Raw genomic sequence first — 27,209 nt, 5'->3', positions numbered from 1 at the left:
CTACAGGAAGTCTCCTCTGGTTCTGCAGGAAGTCTCCTCTGAGTCTGGTTCTGCAGGAAGTCTCCTCTGGGTCTGGTTCTGCAGGAAGTCTCCTCTGAGTCTGGTTCTGCAGGAAGTCTCCTCTGGGTCTGGTTCTACAGGAAGTCTCCTCTGAGTCTGGTTCTACAGGAAGTCTCCTCCGAGTCTGGTTCTACAGGAAGTCTCCTCTGAGTCTGGTTCTACAGGAAGTCTCCTCTGAGTCTGGTTCTACAGGAAGTCTCCTCCGAGTCTGGTTCTACAGGAAGTCTCCTCCGAGTCTGGTTCTGCAGGAAGTCTCCTCTGAGTCTGGTTCTGCAGGAAGTCTCCTCTGAGTCTGGTTCTACAGGAAGTCTCCTCCGAGTCTGGTTCTGCAGGAAGTCTCCTCTGGGTCTGGTTCTACAGGAAGTCTCCTCTGAGTATGGTTCTACAGGAAGTCTCCTCTGGTTCTGCAGGAAGTCTCCTCTGAGTCTGGTTCTACAGGAAGTCTCCTCTGGGTCTGGTTCTGCAGGAAGTCTCCTCTGAGTCTGGTTCTACAGGAAGTCTCCTCTGGGTCTGGTTCTGCAGGAAGTCTCCTCTGAGTCTCGTTCTACAGGAAGTCTCCTCTGAGTCTGGTTCTGCAGGAAGTCTCCTCTGGGTCTGGTTCTACAGGAAGTCTCTGGTTCTGCAGGAAGTCTCCTCTGAGTCTGGTTCTACAGGAAGTCTCTGGTTCTGCAGGAAGTCTCCTCTGAGTCTGGTTCTACAGGAAGTCTCCTCTGAGTCTGGTTCTACAGGAAGTCTCCTCTGGTTCTGCAGGAAGTCTCCTCTGAGTCTGGTTCTACAGGAAGTCTCCTCTGAGTCTGGTTCTACAGGAAGTCTCCTCTGGTTCTGCAGGAAGTCTCCTCTGAGTCTGGTTCTACAGGAAGTCTCCTCTGGGTCTGGTTCTACAGGAAGTCTCCTCTGGTTCTGCAGGAAGTCTCCTCTGAGTCTGGTTCTACAGGAAGTCTCCTCTGGGTCTGGTTCTGCAGGAAGTCTCCTCTGAGTCTGGTTCTACAGGAAGTCTCCTCTGGGTCTGGTTCTGCAGGAAGTCTCCTCTGAGTCTGGTTCTGCAGGAAGTCTCCTCTGGGTCTGGTTCTGCAGGTTTCCTCCGTCTCTTCTGTTAAAGCTCCTTCAGATGACTGGGTCGTATTTGGCTTTAAAGATTCTTTAAAGATGTTTTGTGAAACGTCCAAGTCCAGTTGAGCTGATGGGCTTTTTTTAATTTTACCTCCTGAAACCTGGGGTGAAAAAAAACTGTTGAGATTTTTATTTATTATTATTATTATTATTGATATATATTAACTGTTAGGATGCTATAGAACATATTTCAAAGGTCATTTTGAGTTTACATCTTATTTATATTGTACAACATGTGCACTACAGCGCACCATGGGACTTCATTGATCTAATGTGTGCAATACAATCAACATTTGAAATCTGAAATTTCATAATGCCACTGAACGGTATTTCATAAATGAATGAATGGAAAACAGAGCAGAACAATACTTTGAACCACCTGACTTGTCAGAGGCCACTGGTCTGTATCATTATCACAATAGGATCGCCTGTCCAGAAGAAAACACTCATTTGTAATATCTCAAGAAAAACTCTGACTGACTGGAGACAGAGGAACATTTCATACTCCACTCACTTCTTATACGTTTTGCTGTTGCACCCAGGCATTCTGCATCCTGAAGGACCTGGACTGGTGAACTTTTGGTGAATCGCACCATATTCTCTTATCCTGTCGTCTGGGTGGGGCTTCCACTTTTTGATCTCTGGGGAGTCTGATGTTGCTGATGTGCCGCTGTGTGGGATATCGTTGAACTCCAGGTTCTGGAATGTGTTCTTTGATCGTTTTTACAGCCTGTGGCTATCTTGCCGGTACTGAAGTCAGGAGTTGGTTGATGGCCAAATCAGTGAAGAGAAGAATTGTGCGAACCGTCCACGTCTTGGTCCGTCTGGACGTCCTGTAGAAGCTGAGCTTCACATGTCAACCCCTCCCATGCTGCTGTTGGATTCCCGGGTTTAAGATACTTAGAGCCGTACACATCAGTTCTGACGGCGGTGCGCTCCAGCTGGCCCTGTGTCTCCATCCACAACATCTGGCCTGAATCCTCTTCATCCTCGTCCGGTTCCTCCTCTGGACTCTGAACCCCTCCGGTCTCACTGACTGGACTGTCATGAACTGAAAGATCTTTGTCTGAAACTCCCTCAGTGACTCGGTGAGGATTCCTCTCTGCCTCTGTTATACAGTTTTCTACCAATATAAAAGAAAAAAGTACAAAGTCTGATTCTCTCGAATAAAACTTTAGGTGTTTCATTTCTGGAAACAATCAGAATATCACAATAAAAGATAACAAATATAATTCTTAATGCTTTATAAATTGTGCCAACAGTGATACCATTTTGACATTTTGACACCATCACACCCCCTTAGATTTGATATCATCTAAAAGCTCCAGTTGTCCTATTTAAGAATCACCAACATTTACTGATGTGACGTTTTAGTTTGGGTTTATTGAGTTTTAGCAGAATTACTGTGAACAACAGAGCACAGAAATAAACCACCAGGCCTCCGGAGGACCCGGCAGGACCTGCAGGCTCAGAGACGCTCTGAAGCAGTCGTCCAGCTTTAACCAGAGGTCAGAACACCTGCTCCTCCTCCTCCTCCTCCTCCTCCTCCTCCTCCTCCTCCTTCCAGGTATTTCCTCTTTCCTTCTCCCAGCAGTCTCTCCTTCAGTCCTTTGTCTTCATCCTTCCTTCCTTTCTCTCCCAGTTGGCCTCCGTTGCTTCACTTCCTATCTCTCCCTCACCTTCACATGCTCTCTCCAAATTTTTTTTTTTTTTTTTATAATTCACCTCGTCCCTCGTCCCTCGTTCCTCCCTCCCTCTCTCTCTCTTCGTAGAAATCAATGGTCGTTCTCTCAATAGGAGGTCACGGGGTTGCCGGCGCTGGCGTCCTGGCTTTTCAATTACTAGCAGCCTGCAGACACGACACGACAACACACACACACACACACACACACCCACACACACACCACACACACACCACACACACACACACACACACACCACACACACACACACACACACCTTTGATCTGACAAGCCACAGTTACAGAATAAAGAAGGAAGATTTCAGACAGAGAGGAAAATGGTTTCGATGTTGAAAAGAGAGAAAAGTCGGGAAATAGAAGAAGTTGGAATGAATGAAAGGAGTGGAAGAAGAGGAGGAGGGAGAGGAGGAGGGAGGGAGCAGGGGAAGCCACCGAGGTGAAGATGGGACGGAGTGAAGAAAAGACAGAGGCAGCAGGTCTCTGGTGGTCTCACTCAGAGAGGCGTCGCTCACGTTTGTCAGGATCCGTCCGGAGCACTGAGGTCACATCAGGTGATTAACAGGAAGGATTAAAAAGTGAGAGAGCTGTTAAACACTCCCCAGTCTCTGTGTGGCTGTGTTGCTGCTGACACACTCCCACAATGCCAGATAAAATACAGCTTCACAGGACTGTATCGGCTCTTGATGCTGCTGACCGTCTCTGGTGGCATGACTGACGTCCTTCAGTCCAGTTTAAACATAAATACAAACATAAAGAAATGTTTGTGTCTGACTGTGACTGAGTCAGATGAGACGACTGAGGCCTCGTTGACACCAGAAGGTTTTGTAGAGACAATGTTAAACTTTCGCCAGTATTTTTGGCATCGGTTTAGACCCCAGCGGTGCTCAGAAACACTGAAAACACCATCCATCCATCCATCCATCCATCCATCCATCCATCCATCCATCTTCAACTGCTTATCCAGGACCAGGTCTCAGGGGCATCAGTTTAAGTAGAGATGCCCAGACTTCCTGTCCCCAGACTCTTCCTCCAGCTCTTTAGAGGGGACCCTGAGGCGTCCCCAGACCAGCCAAGAGACATAGTGTCTCCAGCGTGTCCTGGGTCTTCCTCAGGGCCTCCTCCAGGTGTCGCAACCCCCGAACCCGGTGGTGGACACTGGAAGTAAGGGCTGCCATCAGGCTGAAGGAGTCCTATCGAGCCTTGTTGGCTCATGGGACTCCAGAAGCAGCTGACAGGAACCGGCAGGCCAAGAGAACTGCAGTCTGAGCGGTTGTGGAGGCAACCGGGGTGGACGAGGTTCGCCCTGAGTACTTTAAGTCTCTGGATGTGTAGGGACTGTCTTGGTTGACTCGTCTCTGCAACATGGCGTTGCGGTCGGGGACGGTGCCTCTGGACTGGCAGACCAGGGTGGTGGTCCCCCTGATTAAAATGGGGGACCGGAGGGTGTTCTCCAACTATAGGGCGATCGCACTCCTCACCCTCCCTGGGAAAGTCTATTCCAGGGTCCTGGAGAGGAGGATCCGACCGATAGTCTAACCTCGGATCCAGGAGGAGCAATGCGGTTTTCGTCCTGGTCGTGGAACAGTGGACCTGCTCTAGACCCTCTGTGCTCGAGGGTTCATGGGAGTTCACCCGACCAGTTCACATGTGTTTTGTGGACTCGGAGAAGGCGTTCAACCGTGTCCCTCAGGGTCCCTTGTGGGGGGTGCTTCAGGAATATGGACTCCGAGGCCCTTAAGGGCCGTCTGGTCTCTGTATGACCGGAGCGGGAGTCCGCATTACCGGCAGTAAGTTGGACCGCCTCCTGGTGCGTGTTGGACTCCAGCAGGTGCAGCCAGGGGCTGGAGGGGGTCCGGTTTGGGGACCACTGAAAACACTTCTCTTCTCAAAATGCCTACCGAGGTGGAACTTCTCGTAAACGTTGTAGCTTCATCTCCAAAGAAGAGAATGAGGAAGGTCAGAGGAGGGAGGAGGAAGGGAAAAGAACAGGAGAGGGAGAGGAGAGGAGAGGAAGAGGAGACAGAATAGGAATGTTGAAGACTTACAGAATATCTGAGGAAGAAAGGTGGAGCGAAAAAAGAGGAGGATGCCAGAAAGAGACAAGAGGAGCTAAATGAGGAGTAAATTAGAAGGAGGCAGAGAGGAAGAGGAGATGAAGAGGAGGCACTGGAGGAGAAGATAGTAAGTGAGGGAGGGGGGAGGAAAAATGAAATGAAGACAGATGAGAGAGAGAAGGGAGGGAGGGAGGGAAGAGCAGAGGAGAGGAGGAAGGAGGGCAAAATGAAATGAAAGATTGTCCCTGGCTGAGGGGGGGGGGGGGCTCAGCCCGGCGCCCTCAGGGGTTATTGGGTCGTGGACAGCCAATCTCTCTCAGCTTAATCAACAGCAGCAGAGGTGATTGCAACACCGCGGGGGAGGGGGGCTGGGGGGGGGGGGGGGGGGGGGAGATTGGAAAACAGGAAAACCAGGGGGGAGAGAGAGAGAGAGAGAGAGAGAGAGAGAGAGAGAGAGAGAGAGAGAGAGAGAGAGAGAGAGAGAGAACTGCACCACTCTCCTCGACTCCACTCAGCTCTTCGTTACTCATTTCGCCAGAAATGTGACGTTAGCAGAAGGAAGGATTCAGCAGCTGGACGGAGCGGCAGACTCCAGACTCCACCCACGACGGGCGCTCTGCCGGAACGGAGAACAGCCGAACCCGAGTCCAGCTGAGCAGTGCCAGAACTGTAGGAAAACGGGTTTACCTGCCTTCTCGTATTTCAGTTTGAAGGTTTAAAGTGCGTGTGTCATTACAAAAACTATCAACAGCGCCCACTAGTGGCCCCGCCTGAAAACTACTCTGTTTGTAGCATTTGACATCATTTTTAAAAACGTTATTTATTTTTCATTTTGTCTATTTATCAAAAACATTCTCCAGTGTCAGTGAACCAAGGGGGCAGGGTTAATCCAAACATGCTTGTTTATTGGCTGTGGAATTAGGCCACGCCCCCAGCTCAAGACAAGTCAGACATTACAGGAAAAGGAGTTTCATGTCAAAATACTTCTTTAATGTTTTAATCACAAAAGACAAACACTGTACAAACCTTAAATGGGACCTTTCACATTAAAATAACTCACATAAGCAAACACCAGGCTGCTCTTTCTTTGCATTTTATTTTGAAGGAAGACATTATGAAGTGTAATTGCACTGTTAATTTCCAAAATAGCCCAAAAAAAAAAAAAAAAAACACATAATGGGTGTGTGTGTGTGTGTGTGTGTGTGTGTGCGCACAACAACAAAAAAAAAAATTCTCCAATAAATAAACCTGAACAACAAAGTATCGTCTCTTCTAAATAAATTAAACATGGTGGAAAAATCCTCCCCGTGCGCAGAAGCGTGCACGTTTCATGTGCTGCGATCAGCTGTTCGTCTTTCCTGCAGTTCTGACAATGTTGCAGTCGTTTTCTTAAGAAAAAAAAACCTGCTAGAAAACCTTTGGAAGGTTAAAACATGTCACTCTAAAGCTCTCATCTGCATTTCTCTGTTTCAGCTACGTTTCTTCTGTTAGCGTCGGGCGCTAGGCGCCAACACAATCCGAGAAATCTGTTTTCCCAACACTTTATCATAAAGTCAGGGATAATTTACAGACTTCAGGAAGTTTGGAAATGAAGCTTCCCTCATGTTATGTTTTTTTAAGATCACATTACTTCTAAGAGCTAGCTAACTTATAAGTTAGCATCTACATTAGCACTGCAGCACGTGTATAGCAAGATAGCTAGCAATCAAGTATTGCTAATGAGCAGGGTTAAGTACTGGAAGTATCAGGGCAAGAGGTCATGCTAGCTAGCTAGCTACCAGTATCTTTTCAGCATCTTCCTGATGTGTGTATTGAGGCAGGAGGTTTCGGTGAAAGCTTCCTTCCAGCTTGACCTTGACATGCTCCCACGTTGCAAACAGGATGGAAAAGCAGCACCGACGGACAGACCGATGAGCACAGTGAAGGAGAGAGAGCCGACGCTTCGCTCCGTGGCTAACCGAGCCAGTTAGCCCGGTGCTGTGGGAAGCCCTGATCACAGCAGGAACATGTAAACTCAGGCCTCATGGGGGGATTTTTCCTCAGATTACGCACATGGGAAACGCGTCGACATAAAGACACGAGTCCAGTGTTTTGTGGTTAGCCAGTGTGAAAGGCACATTTTCAGGTGGGACAGCAGAGACGAAAGCGGCGCAGCAGGAGGCAGACGGCACGTTTCCAGTCTCATTAACAGCACTAGTATTGATAGAAAATGGGATTCATCCACAAACACTTTAAACTTGGATTTCTAACGTGATAATGTAACGATCTTGTAAAGAAACCAGAGTTAGAGAGAGTTTGCTTCTGTACCTGAACTCATGGGTCAGTTTGCTTTTTAAAGAAGGCTGAAGTCCAGAGAAGACGTGGTGTATATCAGGGCTGCCAAACATGTGAAAACCCCCGAAGAGGGGACGTTTCACAGCGTTTCTGCAGGTCCAGAAAAAGCACGAAGCGGAGAGATTTAGTGAAAAAAAATAAAGTTGAATCATCCGGAGACTTGATGCACTCTGTTTTGACCTAACATTACCTCACCTTTCCAGCCTCTCTGGCTCTGACAGCAGCACACACACACACCCACCATCCCCCAATCGCGGTGCAGGAGCCACAGAAGTGGGCCGGGGCCAAGGGTGACTTCAGCACATGGACAGAGGGAATGTAAGTCTGAATGAAAGAGTGCATCTTCTCAGGCACCCCAGCAGACAGACCTCTGTGGGTCTCCTGACAGGTGGAGGGGGGGTCTGGAGGTCTGTGGGGGGGGGAGGGGATGGATGTGCTCGCTGGGGGCTTAAAGTCCGTCCTCAGGCGGCTCTAGGACAGCTTCTGGTTGGAGAAGAAGGCCTTGGTCTCTCCGCAGGTGGGGTTGGTGCAGAGCGGGCAGCGCAGGGTCAGCTGGCGGGAGCACGGCTCGTTGGACTTCAGGTGGGACTGGACCAGGTCTGCCAGGGCCTGGGGGGCAGGGGGCGGGGCTTAACATCTGGAGCGGACTCAGACGCGCGTGTGCGTGTGTTTGTGTGTGTGTGTGTTACCTTCATAAACAGAGGGTTTCCGTTCAGCGACTCGGCTCTCCTGATGTTCTCCACTCCACACTGCACACAAACAAAACACAGTGAGGATTCTGCTTCTTCAGCTGTTAGCTAATGTGTGTGTGTGTGTGTGTGCGTGCGCACGCTCACCTCCTCTCCCAGCACCTGGCCGTACTCGATGTCCAGCTCGTGCAGCGTCTCGATGTGGTCGGAGGTGAAGGCGATGGGAACCAGCAGCAGGTTCTTCTTCCCTCGCTCACACAGGCCTTTGATCACCTCGTCGGTCTGCGGGCCGAGCCAGGCCATGGGGCCCACCTGCACACACACACACACACACACACACACAGTCAGAACACATCTGCTCCGGACTCCACACACACTCTCCTCTCTGTCAGAGTGACACACTTCTAGCTTCCTCCTCTACTCAACATTATCAAGACATGTGGCTCCACCTGCTGGTGAAGGCGTGAACAGGAAGAACAGGACGGAACAGACGCTCTTAAGACTGAACTCCTGTGTGTGTGTGTGTGTGTGTGTGTGTGTGCGCCTGCTCACCCTGGACTGCCACACCAGTCTGTACGGGTTACAGTGTCCCAGCCGCTCCATCACTCGCTGCACCGTGGCTCCGACTTCCTGAGGGTAGGGGTCCCCTCTGTTCACCACCTGTGCACGGAAACACACACGCACGCGCACACACACAGTGTCAGAAACACACACACACAGCGTCAGCAGCAACGTCAGCAGAGGAGAGCAGGCCGTACTCACAGCCATCGGGAGCGAGTGTGCCGAGAAGAGAATCACCACGTCGTCTCGTTTGTCTTCCGGAAACTTTAAAAGTTCGTTTCTGACGTGTTCTGCAAAACACTGTACACACACACACACACACCATCACAGTCAGAAGTTTTCCCATTTGTGTGTGTTAGAGTGTGTATGTGTGTGTGTGTGTGTGTGTCTAACCTCCACCAGCAGAGGGTGTGTGGGCCAGCGGTCGATGACGCTCCAGCTCATTTTGGGCCGGTCTGCTCTGTGCTATCGTAACGGTAGATGGCGTTGAGGCTGCTGCCTGTTGAACAAACCCCGTTAGTACTCTCATGGCCCTGCAGGGGTGGGGGGGGGGGCACCAAGTCCAGATTTGATTAAAAAAGGGAATATTCCATTAACAGACCTCATAACCTGCAGATATTGTTTCATTTCAGTCATTTTTCATAACAAGACAGAAGGTTGAAGCTGATAAACAGCATCTGTGTGTGCGTGTGTGTGTGTGTGTGTGTGTGTGTGTGTGACGGAGCGGCTGGTGTTTTATCAGCGCCGGCAGCCGGGCAGCACCCGAGGTGTGGCGGCCAACGGCCGCCGCCGCCCCCGCTATCTGCTCCTCCGTCACCTGTGGTGGAGCAGCTGTACTGCGGGTACTGCGTGAAGGCCACGGCGCGCTCACCCCGTCCTCTCATCTCCTCGATGGCCTCCTCCCGTCAGCGGGTGGAAGTAGCGGAACCCGATGTAGAACTTGTGAGGAGCTGCAGAGAGCAGGGAAAGCCAGGTTACATGGAGGAAAGAAGACGTGAGGCTGCAGGAGTGTGTTCACTGGGTCAAAGGTCACCGTTAAAAAAAGAAAACCTGCTGTGTGAGGCTGACGCTCCAGGATTCAACACCATTTCAGCACAATGGGCTAAAAGTGGAGGTTTGTAATCAGACTGTGTGTGATGGTTTATCAGTGAGGTGTGTCACAGGCGGGGAGACACTCCCAGCACTATCTCACACACACACACACACACACACACACACACGCGCGTTTGTTTGAAGCTTCCTGAACTTTCCCACTAAACAACAACAGATATCTACACTCGTGAAGGTCAGCAGGAGCTTATCCTCCGTATGGAAACATCCACCGGGCACCAGGCTCTCCCGGCGCCCCCCCCTCAGTCCCAGGCCCCCCCCCCCACCCCCCCCCACCCCCCCCCCTCAGGCCGGACCCACCCCCCCCCCCCCCCCCCCCCCCCCCCCCCCCCCCCCCCCCCCCCCCCCCCCCCCCCCCCCCCCCCCCCCCCCCCCCCCCCCCCCCCCCCCCCACCCCCCCACCCCCCCCCCCACCCCCCCCCCACCCCCCCCCCCCCCCCCCCCCCCCCCCCCCCCCCCCCCCCCCCCCCCCCCCCCCCCCCCCCTCACCTGTCTCCGGGCTCATCTCGTCCAGCAGCTTCACCATGCCCTCGCCCTGCATGGCGGTCCAGCGCTTGATGGGCGAGCCTCCTCCGATCTTGCTGTACTGCTCCTGGATCTTGGGCGTGCGGCGCTTGGCGATGAACGGACCCAGCTTACTGCGTGAAGAAACGACGACGCATTGACATCCGCTCCCTCGACCACATCAACCGTGTGTGTGTGTGTGTGTGTTCACGGTGCGTACTTCTGCACAGGAAGTTTCATCAGGTCGGTGTCCATGAAGAGCCGCAGCAGGAAGTCGTGGACGTCCTCCAGCTTCTCGGGTCCGCCCATGTTCAGCATGAGGATCCCCGTCTTTGGCTTCCTGCGGAGAGGAGACGCTCGGTCGCTCGTTTGGCTCAAACACACCTTCAGCGTTCCGCCACGCTTCACTCTAACCGCTCCGTTCACGCCCATCAGGCCATCCTGCATTCACGTAGCCACGCGCTATCGCTAAAGTTACCTTTAAACTACAGACAATCCACAAACAGGATTTTTTGTGTTCAGTGACCTGAAAGGTGCTGCCAGATTAACGACTCTGGGTGTGTTTTAGAGGAAGCAGCTGAAGGAGCCGAGATAACTTCGATACAAGAGAAGCACAAAGCGACACTTCTTCATTCCTCACCAGAAGAGGAAAAAAACAAACTGCTTCCTCATAATGCAGGAGTCTCAGCGTGAGCCGAGTGAGATCCGGGGCAGGAGGGGGAGGCCGTTTATGAGAAAGGCACTGAAAGCAACAGCAGAGGTCGCGTCGGGTCAGCCTGGCCCTGACCCTTCACCCCGGCCCGACGACCCGCTCACAGCAACCCAGAGTCCGGCTACGCTTTGCTTCAGCAGCACGGCGCTCCTGCTGGCCCCGTGCTCTGCAGCCCCCCTGCACAGGCTAAATTACCTGCAAATGACACTGATTCACGTTTTCAAGATGACAGAGAGACACATGGGCTGCAGAGGAAGCTGTCAACACATCCTGCAGCGGTCTGGACATGAAGCAGCGAGAGGCGGGTCTGCGCGGCAGCTTCGAGTGTCTCCAGACAAACATCAGCCAGTGTCAGCTGCAGACGGCCTGACGGAGGGTGTGTGTGTGTGTGTGTGTGTGTGTGTGTGTGTGTGTGTGTGTGTCACAGACCTGTTCTCCTGGGTGTCTGGAGTTTGGGCCAAAGCAGCGGCGGTGGATCGTCTCCTCAGACTCAGGGTGACGCCGCTCCTCGCCACTACAGCAGGAGAGCAGAACCGAGCCGTCAGTTTTCCCTCAGAGTCACAGAGACACTCAGGCCACCGTAGATACAGCTGACCAACCACAACTCAATCAATCAAAAAGAAAAGTCCCTAAAAGCTCCAAACCAGCCACAGGATGAGCTTTGCGTGTAAAAACTGACATTAACTCCATTGTTTCTAAAGGTTTCTGTTGTTTCCGATTAATCCACTGAGGTTGGCGTTGTTTTATTGAGAGAAACTGACAGTGACACCCGAGTTACGAGATCATCCAGAGCATCTAATCCAGACTGTGAGGATGAATCAATCAACAAGGCTGCAGAAATCCTGTAAAATGACATTTACATCACGTTTTGGTTGATTTGCACCCCAAAAAAATAGTAACATTTAATAATATAATTGCATTTTTGACCACACAGGACCTGTCGGTGTTATTGTGCAAAAAGAATAATGATGTATTATCACCTCCTTGTAAACAGGAATAAAGTGGACCTGTCATTTATTCATAGGTTATTATACTGCTGCAGGGTTCTGCAGTGACTGCAGGTCACATCACAGTGTGAGGCCTCTGGGGACAGACATGTCCCCGAACAACCTTGGAGGACATTGTCAAAGAGAACGTAGAGGGACATAGATTTTTGTGGAGTGTTTCCAGGTGTGAGCAGAGGTCAGTGGAGTGTTTCCCGGTACGATCAGAGGTTTGTGTTTCCCGGTGTGAAGAGCTGCTCTGCGGGCCCGGGAGGGCTGCAGTACCCCGCTCCGCCGCCAGGGGGCCTTCTGCCATTACGCAAGTTCACCACGCTGATATTGTGTAACTGTCAGAGCTCCACACGCGTTCAAACTCTTTCTCCGTTTCCGGAGGAACTCGTACGGGATCGGGTACCTGCAGCATTTGAATTAACCTCCGCAGTGCCACGGAAGGCGGCGGGATAAGCACATTATGTAACGTTATCGTTGAACCGAAAGCAGCGAGAAGCTAGTGGCAACGCGCCCCGCTGCAGGCGGAAATCCCGCCACGTCGCTTACAAAATAAAAACACCCGAACAATAACAGTGTTTCTAATGTTGAATTTCCGCGTTACAAAACACCAAAACAAAATATAACAAACAATATTTGAGTCGTTCGTGTAAATGACAGCATTCAGGGGCTGTTTTCGTCACTAGAGAAGGAGTCTGTGGCTTTTCGTTTAGATAAATAATATATTGTGAAAGTTCAACCAGGAAGCGCCGCAGTCGCATCAGGGCGAACTTTACCTACAGTAACAGTGTGTTGATGCCAATGTCAGCGGCGGTTCATCACTTTATTCCTTATTACAGGAATAAAAATAAACACACCGAGGTGCCAAACTACATGTCAGGTGCTGGAGGGATAAAAATACGCCGCTCCCGTGGTTCGTGATGCGGGTCGTGAAGTTAAAGCCGGAGATGGTCACACTCACATTGGATGAAGCGCCCGGCGCTGCCCAGCACGGCGCTCATATTTCTCCTTCCTGTCTTCAACGAGGATCAAAGAGTCCGTTTCCCGCCGTGTGTGTGCTCCTCGCGGCCGTGCACAGCGTTACTCCCCGGCGGTAGCCTCCACTGTCTCCGGGCTCCACTGACCGGTCCACTGTCACAGGCAGATTCCTTCAGCTTCCACCGCTGGCTGCCTGCGCTCGCCGCCGCCAGCCTTTATACCCGCACTCAGCCACTTCCGCTGCGGACTTTCAACATAAAACCCGATGGCCAGCTTATTTACTTTCTTGGCGAAAACAACGTTGATACACTTCTCACAAAAACTGTTAATATCTGATTTTTGGGTTAAATTTATGGAAAATGTAAAAAGTTGATTCTACACTGATATTATTTTATCAAGCAGAACATTTATGTAGAAGAAAAGAGAGATTTTTTTTTTTCATCTCAAACAGTTCTTTGAAGAAAAACAAAAAGGCACTAGCAGTGGAGGTTAGACCACATAAAAAAGTCCATGTCTCAATGACGTGTCCTTAAGCATCAATTCCAGCGTGTCAACGACGTCTCCTGCTGTTCACCGGTGGACTGATGGTCTGCCGAGGCCTGAAGGGTCTGAAGGGCCTGAAGGGCCTGAAGGGCCCTCGGCCCGGTGAGGTTCTGCTACAGTTACCAGCCGATGGATTCAGGTTTGGAGAAAGTGCAGGTTACTTTATTTGAAGTTCCCCAGCCTGCAGCAGACCGACACATCTCACTTTGTGGATCATTTTTAGTTGTTGATTGAAATAACAGTTGCATACCGCCAGATACATTCTGCGTTTAGATAGTCTTTATTCATTCATTAATTCAAAGCATTTCTGACTTTGTTTCATTATTGTTGTTTGTCACATGAATACAAATAAATGGAAATGTAAAAGAGAAATACAACTCTGAAATGTTACAGTATTTAAGCATTTTTCTAAAACAACATTAATACTAAAAAGAAAGTCAGTGTGATAAGAGATGTTTTACAGATTATATTCACACACTGCTTTTACTGCTATATTGTCTTTTATAATCACACATTTTCAGCTAATAATTCAGTAATATTACTATGGCAGCAGTGTGTCGGTACTGTCAATTACTAATTTGTAGATTTTTTTACTTTTTGTCTTGTACTGAATTCACGTTTCTTTTTACCTATAGTTATTTTTCTTCGTATACTTCAATTATGTCTTTGCGTGTTTTTATTTTGTTTTTTTTTTGGTGTGATCACACAACTTTATTGTACTTTTTTCATTTGATATTACATTATTTTATATATCTTATGAAACACACCTAATATATTCTTAGAATATTTTAAATAACCAATAATATCGTTTTAGTAATTTTATTTTGGTGAGTTTCCAGTCTGTCACATATCATTGTGGAGACCTTCACGTGAGGCTTTCATCGCGGCATTGCGTCATTAGTACGTCTGACTAAATTAGAAGATAGCCCCGCCCAGATCAGGTCTAGCCACGCCCACAAGAGCGAGAAAGAGAGAGAGAGAGCGAGTGAGAGAGGCCAAAAATTTAAATTTAATTCAGATGGTTTTTGATCCATTTTGACAAAACAAAAACAAAGAAATTCAACCTAATGTTGTTGAACATTTGCTTTAACATCAGACTCTCAGATATTTTCCACATTCATCCAAATTTTGAGGTTAAAAATCAATTAAAACCTAAATTTGTGCTATAATCTCAAATATTCATCTCCATTACAGCTGGAATTAGTTATTAAATTACTTATTTTTTCCTTAAATTCTTCCTTTTAATCAGGAATCCATGAAAACCAGAAAAGGAAAAGAAGAACCCTCGATTGCACCCAACCCACTGACCTCTGACCCCCCAATACCCCCAGATTCCTCCTGCTGGAGGGTGAAACCACAATCTGCAGGCACAGAGTTTACTGTCCAGCAGCTTTTAACTCACGCTGAAGGTTCAACAGGGTTCATCAGGTTACATCTGGTGTAAAGTGGTTCGTTAGCTTGTTCAGGCTCATGGGCTCACCAGATGTTCCTCTTCCTGGATTCCAGTTTTTCCAGACTGACGAGTCGCTTCGTTTAAAACCTCCAGCAGGAAGTTTCTTTCAGAGCAAAATGCTCATTGTGAAGAGAGTTTCAGAACAAATGAATTAAAGCCAGTTTTAAACGATTAATTCCACAGAAAGTACAGTACACAGTCTTTCACGCTGCTGTGGACGAGCCAACGTGCCGACGCGGCGGCCATCTTGGGGAGGGGGTTCTGTCTCCACAACACATTGAGGAACGACATGTTTCACCACAAACATCATCATAAATTGATCAACTTTTATTTTACTTTTCATTACTTTGTCGTTTTTACTTCACCTGATGAGACGAGTGAAGAAAAGTCCGGAAACACTTTTAAGTCACATTTTATTGAAGTTCACCGACGAGGACTTTCAGGACAGAGAACAGAGACGTGATGCTTGAGTTGAAAGCTGTGGTCAGAGCTGCGGCGTTAAGAGAATCAGTGAGGAGAGGCGACACACACCACTGAGGTTAGACAGAGTCAGCCGGCGAGGGAGCTGCAGTTAGGCGGGACGTTGTTCAGAACGAAAAGCTTCGGGTCCCACATTGATCTTCTGTGTGTGTGTGTGTGTGTGTGTGTGTGTGTTCAGGGCCGGCAGCGCTGGATGAAGCGCGGGTACAGGCAGACGTCTCGGATGTGATGTCTGTTCAGCAGCCAGGTGAGGAAGCGCTCCAGACCCAGACCGTAGCCGCCGTGAGGACACGTCCCGAACTTCCTCTGAAACCACACACACACACACACACACACACACACAATCAATGCTGAAGTTTGACTCACACTGGCGTTAGCAGTTAGCATTTAGCTTCATGTATCAGGATGAAACCTGTCCACAGACTTTATGACCAAAAGAGCAAATTTCACCATTTTCTCCTGAAGGAAAATAATGTGGAGCCACAAAACATTTTAATGATCTGGATTTTGGAAACAAATAAGAAAAAACGGACCCCGGACATGACATGGTAAAAAAAAAATTAAATTGTGGCCACGAATTACTAATTCGTTCCCACGAATTACTAATTCGTTCCCTCGAAATAATTAAATCGTGCGCACGAATTACTAATTCGTTCCCACGAATTAGTTATATCATTCATATTGTAACGTTCTGCAATCTGCGAAGCACCAGACGTCTCCAGGTCGTTCCACACGGCTCTTTTTATTGCACTTAGGCAAAACAAACAGCAACACAGGGCTACTGTTGCGGCCGTAACCCACGCCGATCTCTCAAAAACTAACTCTTTCCAACAGTCCATGAACAACAGCAAAAGGCTGGCTTCAGCCACTCTCTAATCCTAGAGTGCCACCCTCAGGAAAAATGGTGCAACAGCACATTTAACTAATACTGACTCAAGAGTCATTACAATATACTGAACAGTTCAGTAAAGTTGGCAGCATATTGACAGATACGGACTTTCAGTCTCAATAACTCTTTAACAAAATGTCAGTAACATACAAAGGGCGCCTGCATCCCATCGTTGTGAGGTGGACGTTATGCTATAAGCTCATTTTATTAAAAATATCTGCCTATCAAGCAGCAGAAACAATATTGATTTCAATCAGCACCCGGTAGTGCTGCGGGCTTCAGGGACCGTCTACAATTTACAAGACGCAGCAACAGTGAAGACAAATACCATATCCAATAAATTTGATAGGAGACAAATGAAGGTTGTAGCGATTATGGTGACACTGTAGTAAATCCCAGTGGTGGTATTACGTTTTTTTGGTTGTTGTTATTTTAGTTGTTGGGTTTTTGTTGTTGTTTTTTTTAGCTATTTGTCTTCACTGTTGCTGCGTCTTGTAAATTGTAGACGGTCCCTGAAGCCCGCAGCACTACCGGGTGCTGATTGAAATCAATATTGTTTCTGCTGCTTGATAGACAGACATTTTAATAAAAATGAACTTGTAGCATATAGTCCACCTCACAACGATGGGATGCAGGCGCCCTTTGTATGTTACTGACATTTTGTTAAAGAGTTATTGAGACTGAAAGTCCGTATCTGTCAATATGCTGCTAACTTTACTGAACTGTTCAGTATATGAACGATATAACTAATTCGTGGGAACGAATTAGTAATTCGTGCGCACGATTTAATTATTTCGAGGGAACGAATTAGTAATTCGGGAACGAATTAGTAATTCGTGCGCACGATTTATTAATTCGAGGGAACGAATTAGTAATTCGTGGCCACAATTAAAATTTTTTTTTTTACCATGTCATGTCCGGGGCTCCGACGCCGTAAATTCTAAAAAGTCTGCATTCATGAAATGTCACAGGTACAATTTATTTTTTTGAAGTCATTATTAAAGATAGTTTTCATGGATTTTCCCACTTCAGTCATTTTTTATAAATGATTGTTTCAGCCATTTGTCGCTGCTGTCTTCAGTTAATGGCTGCAGCTACTTCACTCCACTCAGTTCTCCTCTTTTGATCATCCATTTTTTCTTTTCCATTAAAGTTTTAACAGTGTACAGTAATATTAGTTAGATTTTTGCAATTCAATTTTCATTTTTTATTTGAATTTTTCCTGTATTATTTTGTTTAATTACTGGAGTAACAGATTATTTTGTCTGTTTTTAGCAGCATATTTTACAGGGCTTCTACTTAATTCAGTCAGTCAAACAGAATGATTTTTAATGCTATGCTGTAATATTTTTATTGTCATTGGGTGTTTTGAATAAATGACCTATCTGAAAACTCAGCCAGAAACATTTATCACCCTGTTTCCATGGATGCACATATTTGGTGAATCCCAGTTTACTCTTTTATATCGATGAATATTTTTAACAGCAGAAACAACTTTTAATGTCAAAGAATAAGATGTCATGTTTTTTTAAAGTCATTTAAAGACTTAAAGCTCTGCAGACACTGTTTAGGCAGTTCTCATTTTTTTCCCACTGTTCTGAGATCAGTGTGAAACACAAGTTAAGTAAAACAGAAAGCAAAACATTTACACACACACACACACACACACACACAGTGGGGAGGTGCGCCGTTACCTGGTCGGTGTACCAGTAGTACGGAGTCGGGTCGATCCCCTCCCTCTTGTATCCGTCCAGCAGCTCCTCAGAGTCCCAGATACGCATCGAGCCTCCAACAATCTCGCCCACATTGGGCATCAGCACGTCCACCTGCACGCACACACACACACACACACACACGCACACACACACAGATGCACGCGTCAACACGTGAGCTGCTGAGCAGTGCGAGTGTTGGGCGGCGGCCCGTACCGACTCGGTGAGGCGGCGGTCCTCGGGGCAGCGCTGCATGTAGAAGGACTTGATCTCGGCGGGGAAGCGGCACAGCAGGATGGTCTCGTTGATGCTGTCGGTCATCAGCCTCTCGGGAGCCTCGGGGATGTCCTGAACAGACACACCATGTGAGAATAAAATGACCTCTGACCTCTGGGAACACTGTCTGGCATCAGTGAACCGGTATGGAAGAGCACCACAGTGCCGCCTGCTGGCTGAAGGGGAACACTGCACTGCTGCTCTGATACAGGCATGTCTTATTTTTACTCATCAGTCCCTTCATAACCAAAATCATTAATCTCTCTCTTGCTTCTGGAACCATCCCAACCTCCCTTAAAACAGCTCTCATAAAACCACACTTAAAAAAACCCACTCTCGACCCGGAACCGCTCACTAGTTACCGTCCCATCTCAAACCTTCCATTCCTCTCCAAAATTCTTGAAAGAGTAGTGTCACATCAACTGCACGACCATCTCAAAACCAACGGTCTTTACGAAAAATTCCAATCTGGTTTCCGCCCCTCCCACAGCACTGAGACAGCTCTCATCAGAGTGACCAATGATCTCCTCATGGCCTCTGACTCCGGTTCCACATCCCTCCTTATTCTCCTCGACCTCTCTGCTGCGTTCGATACCATCGACCACCACATTCTCCTGCACCGCCTCCAGCACCACATCGGCCTCTCCGACACTGCCCTTCACTGGTTTCACTCCTACCTCACGGAAAGGACCGAGCACGTGGTCCTGGGGGACGCTAAGTCCCGCCCCCACACTGTCACCTGTGGGGTCCCCCAGGGCTCCGTGCTCGGCCCCACCCTCTTCACCATCTACATGTTTCCCCTCGGATGTGTCGCTAGCAAGCATGGAATTAACTTCCATTGCTATGCTGACGACACACAGCTCTACCTCAAGGTCTCCCCTTCTGCCTCCCCCTCCTCCGCTGTCACCCGCCTCAGCTCCTGCCTGGATGAGATGGGGGCATGGATGAGTCAAAACTTCCTGCAGCTGAATGGCTCAAAAACTGAAGCCATTCAAACCGGTACCCCCCATCAACTTCACTCTTCTCCCATCGTTTCCGTTTCTCTTTTCGGTCATAGCATCCCCCTCTCTCCCTCTGTAACAAACCTCGGGGTCAAATTTGACCCCCACCTCTCCTTTGACAATCATGTCAACCACATTTGCAAAACTTCCTTCTTCCACCTCCGTAACATCTCTAAACTCCGTTCTTCACTTTCTCTCCCTGCTGCAGAGAGACTTGTCCATGCCTTTGTCTCCTCCAGGCTGGACTACTGCAACGCACTCCTCATCGGGATCCCTGGCAGGAGCCTCCAAAAGCTCCAGTATGTTCAGAACAGCGCTGCCAGGGTCCTGATGAGGGTGCGGAAACATGAGCACATCACCCCCATCCTTCACACCCTCCACTGGCTTCCCATTCACCTCCGTATTGAATACAAAATCCTCCTGCACACCCACCACTGTCTCCACGGTGATGCCCCCACTTATCTCACAGACCTGCTCGCACCACACACCTCCACCAGGACCCGGTCAGGCCAACAGCACCGTCTGCTCCCGCCCAGGACACGGCTCAAGACCATGGGGGACCGAGCCTTTGAGGCTGCTGCCCCCCGTCTGTGGAACGCTCTTCCAGACCACCTCAGGGCCCCACAGACGGTGGCAGCCTTTAAGAAAGGCCTCAAAACCCATCTTTTTAGAAAAGCCTACTGCTAGGCAGTGATTTTTTTTTTCATCTCTTGTTTTTATCTCTTGTCGACTGATGTACTGTATTTTATCTTATTCTTTTGTCTGTAGCACTCTGAGACTTGTAATCAAGTGTAAAGTGCGTTATAAATAAAATTTATTATTATTATTATTATGATGAAATCCTCAAAATGTTGAAAACACTTCAGAATACAAGCTGCAGTGAGTGATTAAAGGACTGTCATCAGTTCTCAGTGTTTAACAGTCAGCAGCTGCTCTGTGTGTGTGTGTGTGTGTGTGTGTGTGTGTGTGTGTGTGTGTGTGTGTGTGTGTGTGTGTGTGTGTGTGTGTGTGTATGTCTCACCTCTCCGAACTCGTAGAAGGTGCCGTCGTCCTTCTTGATGTCGTGCTCCCGGAGCCACTCGATGGCCTCGGTGTAGTTCATCCTCTTGAAGGGCCTCTTGGGGGGCTTGAAGTTCTGGAAGAGATGAGAGCAGAACACGTCACATCGCTGAAGAGGGGGGGGGGGGGTCACTTGGGTTCCACTTGGATCGTGTTCTACACGGACTGTAAACAGCGGCGCAAAAGTTTTAAACTCTTTCTTTGCGGCCCAAGTGAAGGTTATTAGTAAAGCAGTGGAGGACGGTGCGGAGCTCCTCACCGGGTTGATGTCGTACAGCAGCGGCCCGGCGGGAGACTTCAGCACCCGGTCCACCACGTCACACACCAGGTCCTCCAGCCGGAACAGCAGGTCCTCGAACGAGATGAAGGGGCACTCGGCCTCCACGTGAGTGTACCTGAACGCAGCACGCTTCCCGTTAAAACACGCTTCCACACAGCCGCAGCTTTCAAGCCTGAACAACGCCGAGGAACGACGCTCTGAGTGGCCCCTGAACGCATCGCGCTGCCACCCGACTCTCACCACAAGAAAAGAGCAACAGCCCGAGTCCTGCCCAAAACCTCGTTTTGTTTACATTTCACAATCAGTATGGAGGGGACTGAAGACGCCGGGGACGGCCGGGGACGGCCGGGGACTCACTCGGACAGGTGTCTGCGGGTGCGGGACTGCTCGGCGCGGTAGGACTGGGCGATGCAGAAGGTGTCTCCCAGCGCGGGGATGCAGGTCTCCAGGTACAGCTGGGACGACTGCGTCAGGTACGCCTGCTCGCCGAAGTAGTCCAGGTTGAAGAGCGTGGAGCCGCCCTCCACCTGCGTCTGCACCAGGGTGGGCGGGGTGATCTGCAGGGACAGGACAGGTGAAGACGGGGCGTCTGGGCGTCCCGCCGGTCCCCCGGGGGCCGGGCTCCCACCTCGTAGTAGCCCCGGTCGAAGAAGTGGTCCCTGAAGCACTGCGTGACGGTGGAGCGCACGCGCAGGATCTTGGAGACGTTCTCGCCGCGGATCAGCATGTGGCGGTTGTTGAGCTGGACGTCCACGTCCGACTCCTCGTTCAGCAGGTTGTCGGCGCCGCCCGCCGGCGCCAGGCCCACCAGCTCCCAGAAGTCGCAGTGCAGCTCGTGGCCGCCCGGCGCCTGTCACACACGCAGACGCGTCTTTCCTCCGCCCGCCGCGCCCGGGGGCGGAGCTCCGAGCGGGGCGGCGGGGCTTACCTGCTTCCCCTCGGGGACCGGCGTCACCGTGCCGTACAGAGCCACCGTGCTCTCCGTGGACAGCACCAGGCCGTTGTAGCACTGACACTGAGGACAGAGAGGACGGCGCGCCGTGTCATTAACCGCCGCCACCGCGGTCAGACACGGCGCTCAGAGCCTTACCAGCTTGTCAGACAGAACGCACTGCAGGAAGCCCGTCCCGTCCCTCAGCACGATGAACATCAGGTTCTTTCCTGCGAGGACAGACGCAGCTCAGCACTCTGACACTGCTGGGACAGTTCTGGACTCTTCTGTCTCAGCAGGCTCAGAATCCCTTCTCTCTGCCAAACAGAAGGCCTGACTCACACGTACACGGCTAAATGGAAATCAAGTCTATTTTGAGCGGGCTGTGCGCGGCGTCCCGTTGAAACCAGTGGCAGAAACACACATCTCGTGTCAATTAGGCTTCCTATGCAGCATTGAGCTCATGTCTGCCACAAACTGGTCACACCAGAGGCTTCCAGGGTTCTGCTCCGTCTGTTTTTCTGCGCAGCTTGGAGCGGGTCCCATTGAAAACAAGGAAGACAGGGCCGAGTTGTCATATATGCAGATATATGTTCCGTTTGAATTTACTACTCTACTACGCTACGCGTCCGCCCCGTGCCCGCACAGTGACCGCGGATGTGGGAATCAGGCCTAAGAGGAGTGGATTTGGGAATGAACACAATTGTCAGGCTGGAATCCCGACCAGGACACTGAAGTGTCCCTCAAGTCTTCATCTTATCCAACAAACTTTGTTCCTCTGATTCGTTGACAGCAGTCCTTGCTGGACGGACAGACTCACACCGGCTCCACATTACAGCAGTGAGACGGAAGAAATGGCCGGCCTGATGACTTTGTTACTCCTGGAGGCTTTACTTCATCCATGCCTTCAGCATGTGTGTTTTCATGTTTATGGAGGAAATGTTCTCGGTTCTGATGTTCGCTGTGTGTCTTTGTAATCTTAAAATGTTAATAAAAATACACACACACGCACACACACACAGTGACGATCGCAGCCACACACTGTGCTGCCTCACCCTGCCTCCTGAGGCGGTGCACCCATCCGAACACCTTCACCCTCTGGCCTCTGTGTTCCTCCAGTTTATGGATTTTAACCTGAGAGAGACAGAAAAACAAGGCGAGTCTTCAGAAACCTCAACAACACTGCAGGTTTCTAAACTTTCTGATCAAATCGGACCTCAGCTACACTGAACGGACCCGTTTTGGTAAAACCCATAAAGCGAAGTGAGGCTATAGCGAACCTGAGAAAGACTAAACTGAGACTAAACTCCCGAAACAAGAACATGAGAAGCTTAAAAAGCTGCACTATGAACTCCCAACTCAACTCGGTATGTAGATCCCCCCCCACCCCCCGTGATCACAGTGTGAAGTGAAAATGAAAGTGAGCGCTCCCAGGGTGGGGGGGAACGACACAATGACAGGATATTCCGGTCCAGCTCTCGCATTTACAAGAAATGGGTCTGATTCTAGGACAGAGGTCTGCAACCTTCTGGACCAAAAGAGCCATTTTTGTGACTTTCCACCATGTGGAGTTGTTCTGGAGCCATAAATACATCCAGCCTTCAGAATGAGGCGACTGCGGCTCAAAGAGTTTCATGTATAGTTTTGATTCAAACAATAAACATATCTTAGGATACTTTTATAAAGTTTTTAACTACAGTTCAGAATATTTCACCTTTTAACACATTTAACCATTTTTCTTACCTGACTTTAACAGTTTTGTTTTTTTAATCTTTTTTGTTGACAATTTTGAAATGTAGCTGTTTTAGCCATTTCACCTCCTTTTCATTTAGTTTTGCATGTTTTTTTCTAACCATGTTTCATTGTTTTTGTTTCAGAAATCTAAACATTTCCCACTGCTTAAGGTGCTCTATCTTCCTTTTTTCCCCCATTTCTTTGTGGTTTTATCTTTCCAAATTTTACTTGTACCTTTTTTAATACCGTTTCAACCAAGACTGGAAAATCCTTTAGAATAGTACTGCGTCGTGTCACTATAAAAAAGTAACTTAAATGTTTATTCACATTTCATGTTGTGAAAGCTTCACAAAGGGACTGAAGAGCCACAAATGGCTCCAGAGCCGCAGGTTGAACACCCCTGTTCTAGTATGATCTTCATCAGATTCAGATTGTAAAACAGAAAAGGTTTTTAAATATTTCCTTTCATAGGGTGATTTGATCATCTTGAATGAGAGAGTTTTGTTTGTGTCTCCCTGTCAGGATGAGAGCGAGGGGCGAGCAGGGGGATCGTGAAGGGGAAAGGGCTGCAGACCGTCTGAGGCTCGGGCAGGCTGGGGTCGTTCTGGATGACGATCTTCTTGGCTTCCTCCAGGTTCTTCTCCCTCCTCTCGCCGTCCTCGGCCTGCACCACAAACACAGCTCTGTGGAACTCTTCGACCAGAATCCGTCTGCCTTGAAGACAAGCTGCCAGCATCCAAAACACTTCAGTGCAGACAAAACACGAGCAGGAGCGCCGTCGGTCTGAGAACAGGTTTCTTTAGGCGCGGTGAGGTGAAGGTGGACCACCAACCTCCTTCTTGTCTTTGCTGTCGCTCTTCATCTGCTCGCGGTTAAAAGCCTTCTTTGCGTTCTTCATCTGCGTCTTGGAGATCACCGCCCAGCGCTGTGGAGACCAGGCCACAGACAAGACGCTCATGAGACTGAGACGAGGGAATAAAAGCCCACACTGCAGCCGTGAGACGGCTTCATGTCCAACACACCTCGTCCTCTTTCTGGGAGTCCACGTAGAGGACGGGGAACGGCTCCTTTCCAGCAAACTGCAGAGCCTGAGAGGATCGAGGAAGGAAGTCACAAATCTGAAGAAGCAGACTGACTGCAGTCCACATCTGTCCTCTTCTCCTAGGACCAGACTTGATTCACCAGCTTCTCCTGTCCTCATTAAAATCCAGACGAGTCCATGACTTACTCTGAGCGGGGTCTTGAAGGGTTTCTGCTGCGTGCCGTCTCCATCCTGGTCGCTGCCGCATTTGTCTGAGACGTACAGCTCACCTGAGGAGGACAGACAGCTGAGCTGCAGCACAGCACACTCCTCCTTCAGAGGCACAGCACAATTAAATGTCCCTCGGTGACGGTATGCATCAGGATAAATTAACACCAGCTCCGTTTACACAATCAGAACCATCAAACCCATTAGAACCTCCGTGTCGAAGGAGGCTGAATCCATCAGGTGCTGCAGGAAGGGGGCACGATGGAAATAAGCTCAGCTGTTACAACTAACAGCAGCAGACTCATATTTTACAAGTTCTGATAAAAGAATTGAATGAAGTCCTGGGAGAGGATTGATGGAGAGATGCACTACAGGAGGAGGAGTAAGGACTTGAACCTGAAGCAACCCCTCCAGCAAACACTGACAACTTTGAAGCACGTTCACATCCTGCTTCATCCAGGACACACAGACCAGTGATCAACGACCAAACCAGATTACAGCAGAACAGTCACCACAAGTTGACCATCTTTCAGTGCCCCCCCCCCCCCCCCCCCCCCCCCCCCCCCCCCCCCCCCCCAGTGCAAAGTGAAAATGAAACTTCAGTAGTGAGGAGGGCGTTGCGACACGGTGGGGGGGATTTTACAGATCCTTAAATTTATGTTCGCATACCAGCCCTGCGGTATTCGGGTCCAGTCCTTGCATTTACCAGAAATGGGGGTGACTGGGGTGTAATCTTCATCAGCCTGGGGGGGCAGGCAGCCTCACACTGACTCAGCCCATGAGCCTCCACGCTGTTCTGACAGCTGTTACACGCTAGCCTCGGTCCTTCTCCGGGAATTTCACTCGCCTCCACCACTCCGTCCCCTCAGATCGCTTCCTGGGACTGAAACAGCAGACCGGTGACCGTCCCCAGCGTGACGGCGGCCCGGGCCAGCAGCCTCTCTCCTCCCGGAAACCTGACGCAACACCCCGCACACACATGTCTCTGGAACATGCTAACCGGCTAGCCGGCTAACCAGCCCGGCCGGGCCCGTCTCCTTACCCACGGACACCTGCTCCACACCTTTTGTGATCTCCTCCGCCATGTCGACAGCAGTCGTCGGAAGAACGTGCCCGTGAAGAATGAATGAGGGTCCAGACGCCGGCTGAGCAGCTTCTACCCAGTGGCGAGTCGCAGCCTGACCTAACCCGAGAGGGGGACGACCGGAACAATGGGGCGGTTCACCGCCGCTGATTGGCTGAGCTGGACCCGTCACTGCAAACCCCTAATCTGATTGGTGGACAGACCTGTCAGTCTGATCTCACGGTTCCCTCCCACCGGTTCGGTTGCATCAGTCAGAACGAAACCGAACGAGCGTGTTTTGGAATTGTAAGCGTCCGAGCCGCAACATTTCTGTAACTTTATCACTAATAAATTCATTGTATTCATCAAATATGTCCTGTTTAAGCCTTTATATTTAGTTTTTTTTTGTTTATTTTCATTCAAAAGATAACACGAAAAATATACATAAAAGAAAATAATACGAGAATGAATGAAAAAGCAGCAGAAAGAAGAATAACTTGTAATGTCTGCCCCTTCTTTCATCATATCATATTTTCCCAATATTTACAAACAACATCATCTTTTTCACCTGATTTTTCACCTGAGTTTAATCTATCTTCACATTCTTTACCCCATTTTTTCCAACTTATTATACAATTTAGCAAATTTAACACTACTTCACCACTTTTTCACATTTCTGTCTTCAAGACTGCTTCACAATCGACCGGATTTTTAAAAACTGATTTTTTTTTCCTTTTTTTTTAATTTTTTTTTTTTTGATTTTCCAGTTTTACCTGTTTTGCTCATTATATTATTGTTACTGTTTCTGTGGGTTCTTTTTTATACTTGGAGCTATTTTGAAAAACTAATGAATCAAAATTAGTTTTTAACATTGTAAAGTAGCTTTTTACTTTCTGTCTCTCTTTTTTTTTTTGGGGGGGGGTTGTTTTTGTTCTCTGTGGTTTGGTTGGGACAGTGGATGGTCTCTTAGTCAGAATGTTGCAAGTTTTATTCCCCACCTGTCCACATGTCAAAGTGTCCTTGAGCAAGATGCTGAACCCCGAACTGCTCCTAGAGGATGAACTGAGCTCCGTGCATGGCAGCTGGCTCCACTGGTGTGTGAATGTGTGAGTGAATGGGTGAATGTGATTAGACTGATGTGATTAAACACTGTGGGGCTGCTCAAGTGGCAGAAAAGCCTCATATAGTGATTTAAGAAGGCTCCCTCCTGCACCACAGACCTGCTCCGCAGCAGTTTGTAGATGGTGTGATGCTTCCCGCCTGGAGCCGAACGTCAACAAATGATCCACGGTTCACCAGTCCAGACTGTAGAGGAATACAAATACCTGGGCACTGTTTTTACACCCGGCCGAGGCGCTCCTCCGACATCGAGGGCATCTCCAGGAAGAGCCACCGGACGATGCACCCACTCAGAAAACTGAACTCATTTACTCCCAGTCAGAACATCTTCCTGACATTCTGCCACAAATTCAGAGAGTGTGTTTTATTCGGCCTGGCACGTCGCATTCTCAACACACGCTTTGTTTTTCTTCTAAATTATGATTACTAATACTTTATTAACAGATGTATATGTGAGAATATAAACTACGAACTATATACAAGTGATTACAAAAATGATTAAATAAATAAATGAATGAATAAAAATAAGTAATGTCCTCATTTGAAAAATACAATCCCTCCAATTCATTCCTTTCCTGTTCCTGCTGTTCAGAGCTGGTTGTTTTCAATACTGG

General features: G+C 49.1%; 2 protein-coding genes across 4 annotated transcripts; both read right to left on the bottom strand.

Annotated features, from left to right (window-relative positions):
- Positions 1 to 5,879: 5,879 nt before the first annotated feature.
- Positions 5,880 to 13,012, bottom strand: fech (ferrochelatase). Its single transcript, XM_030084395.1, is given in 13 exon segments — positions 5,880 to 7,869; positions 7,950 to 8,009; positions 8,097 to 8,261; positions 8,502 to 8,609; positions 8,712 to 8,810; positions 8,904 to 8,971; positions 8,974 to 9,009; positions 9,328 to 9,412; positions 9,414 to 9,460; positions 10,110 to 10,258; positions 10,345 to 10,464; positions 11,266 to 11,350; positions 12,790 to 13,012. Coding segments are annotated over 13 exon segments (1,200 nt in total). The 5' UTR covers positions 12,830 to 13,012; the 3' UTR covers positions 5,880 to 7,731.
- Positions 8,458 to 25,616, bottom strand: LOC115382586 (asparagine--tRNA ligase, cytoplasmic-like). Of its 3 annotated transcripts, XM_030084391.1 has the most exons (16): positions 25,456 to 25,616; positions 24,393 to 24,475; positions 24,187 to 24,252; positions 23,997 to 24,089; positions 23,739 to 23,828; positions 22,486 to 22,564; positions 21,590 to 21,660; positions 21,428 to 21,514; positions 21,128 to 21,349; positions 20,857 to 21,056; positions 20,479 to 20,614; positions 20,182 to 20,295; positions 18,100 to 18,231; positions 17,866 to 17,997; positions 15,440 to 15,588; positions 8,458 to 8,490 (listed from the first exon to the last, which is right to left on the bottom strand). In XM_030084391.1, the coding sequence occupies exons 1-15, from the start codon at positions 25,496 to 25,498 to the stop codon at positions 15,457 to 15,459; spliced, it is 1,680 nt and encodes a 559-aa protein (XP_029940251.1). In that variant the 5' UTR covers positions 25,499 to 25,616; the 3' UTR covers positions 8,458 to 8,490; positions 15,440 to 15,456. The 3 variants fall into 3 exon arrangements, with proteins under 3 accessions (XP_029940251.1, XP_029940250.1, XP_029940253.1); XM_030084390.1 differs by lacking the exon at positions 8,458 to 8,490 and having other exon boundaries at positions 15,191 to 15,588; XM_030084393.1 differs by lacking the exon at positions 8,458 to 8,490 and having other exon boundaries at positions 15,191 to 15,588; positions 25,477 to 25,616.
- Between the last annotated feature and the right edge of the window lie 1,593 nt (positions 25,617 to 27,209).

Source organism: Salarias fasciatus (genome assembly GCF_902148845.1).
Source record: "Salarias fasciatus chromosome 7 unlocalized genomic scaffold, fSalaFa1.1 super_scaffold_4, whole genome shotgun sequence".
NCBI lineage: Eukaryota > Metazoa > Chordata > Actinopteri > Blenniiformes > Blenniidae > Salarias > Salarias fasciatus.
This window is presented reverse-complemented; position numbering and strand designations above follow the sequence as displayed.

Coding starts and splice junctions, on each gene's coding strand:
- LOC115382586 (XM_030084391.1), bottom strand. CDS start 25,498: ATGGCGGAGGAGATCACAAAAGGTGTGGAGCAGGTGTCCGTGG. Junction 21,661..22,485: donor GCACCGCCTCAGGAGGCAGG/GTGAGGCAGCAC, acceptor CTGTCCTCGCAG/GAAAGAACCTGATGTTCATC. Junction 21,057..21,127: donor TCGACCGGGGCTACTACGAG/GTGGGAGCCCGG, acceptor CTGTCCCTGCAG/ATCACCCCGCCCACCCTGGT.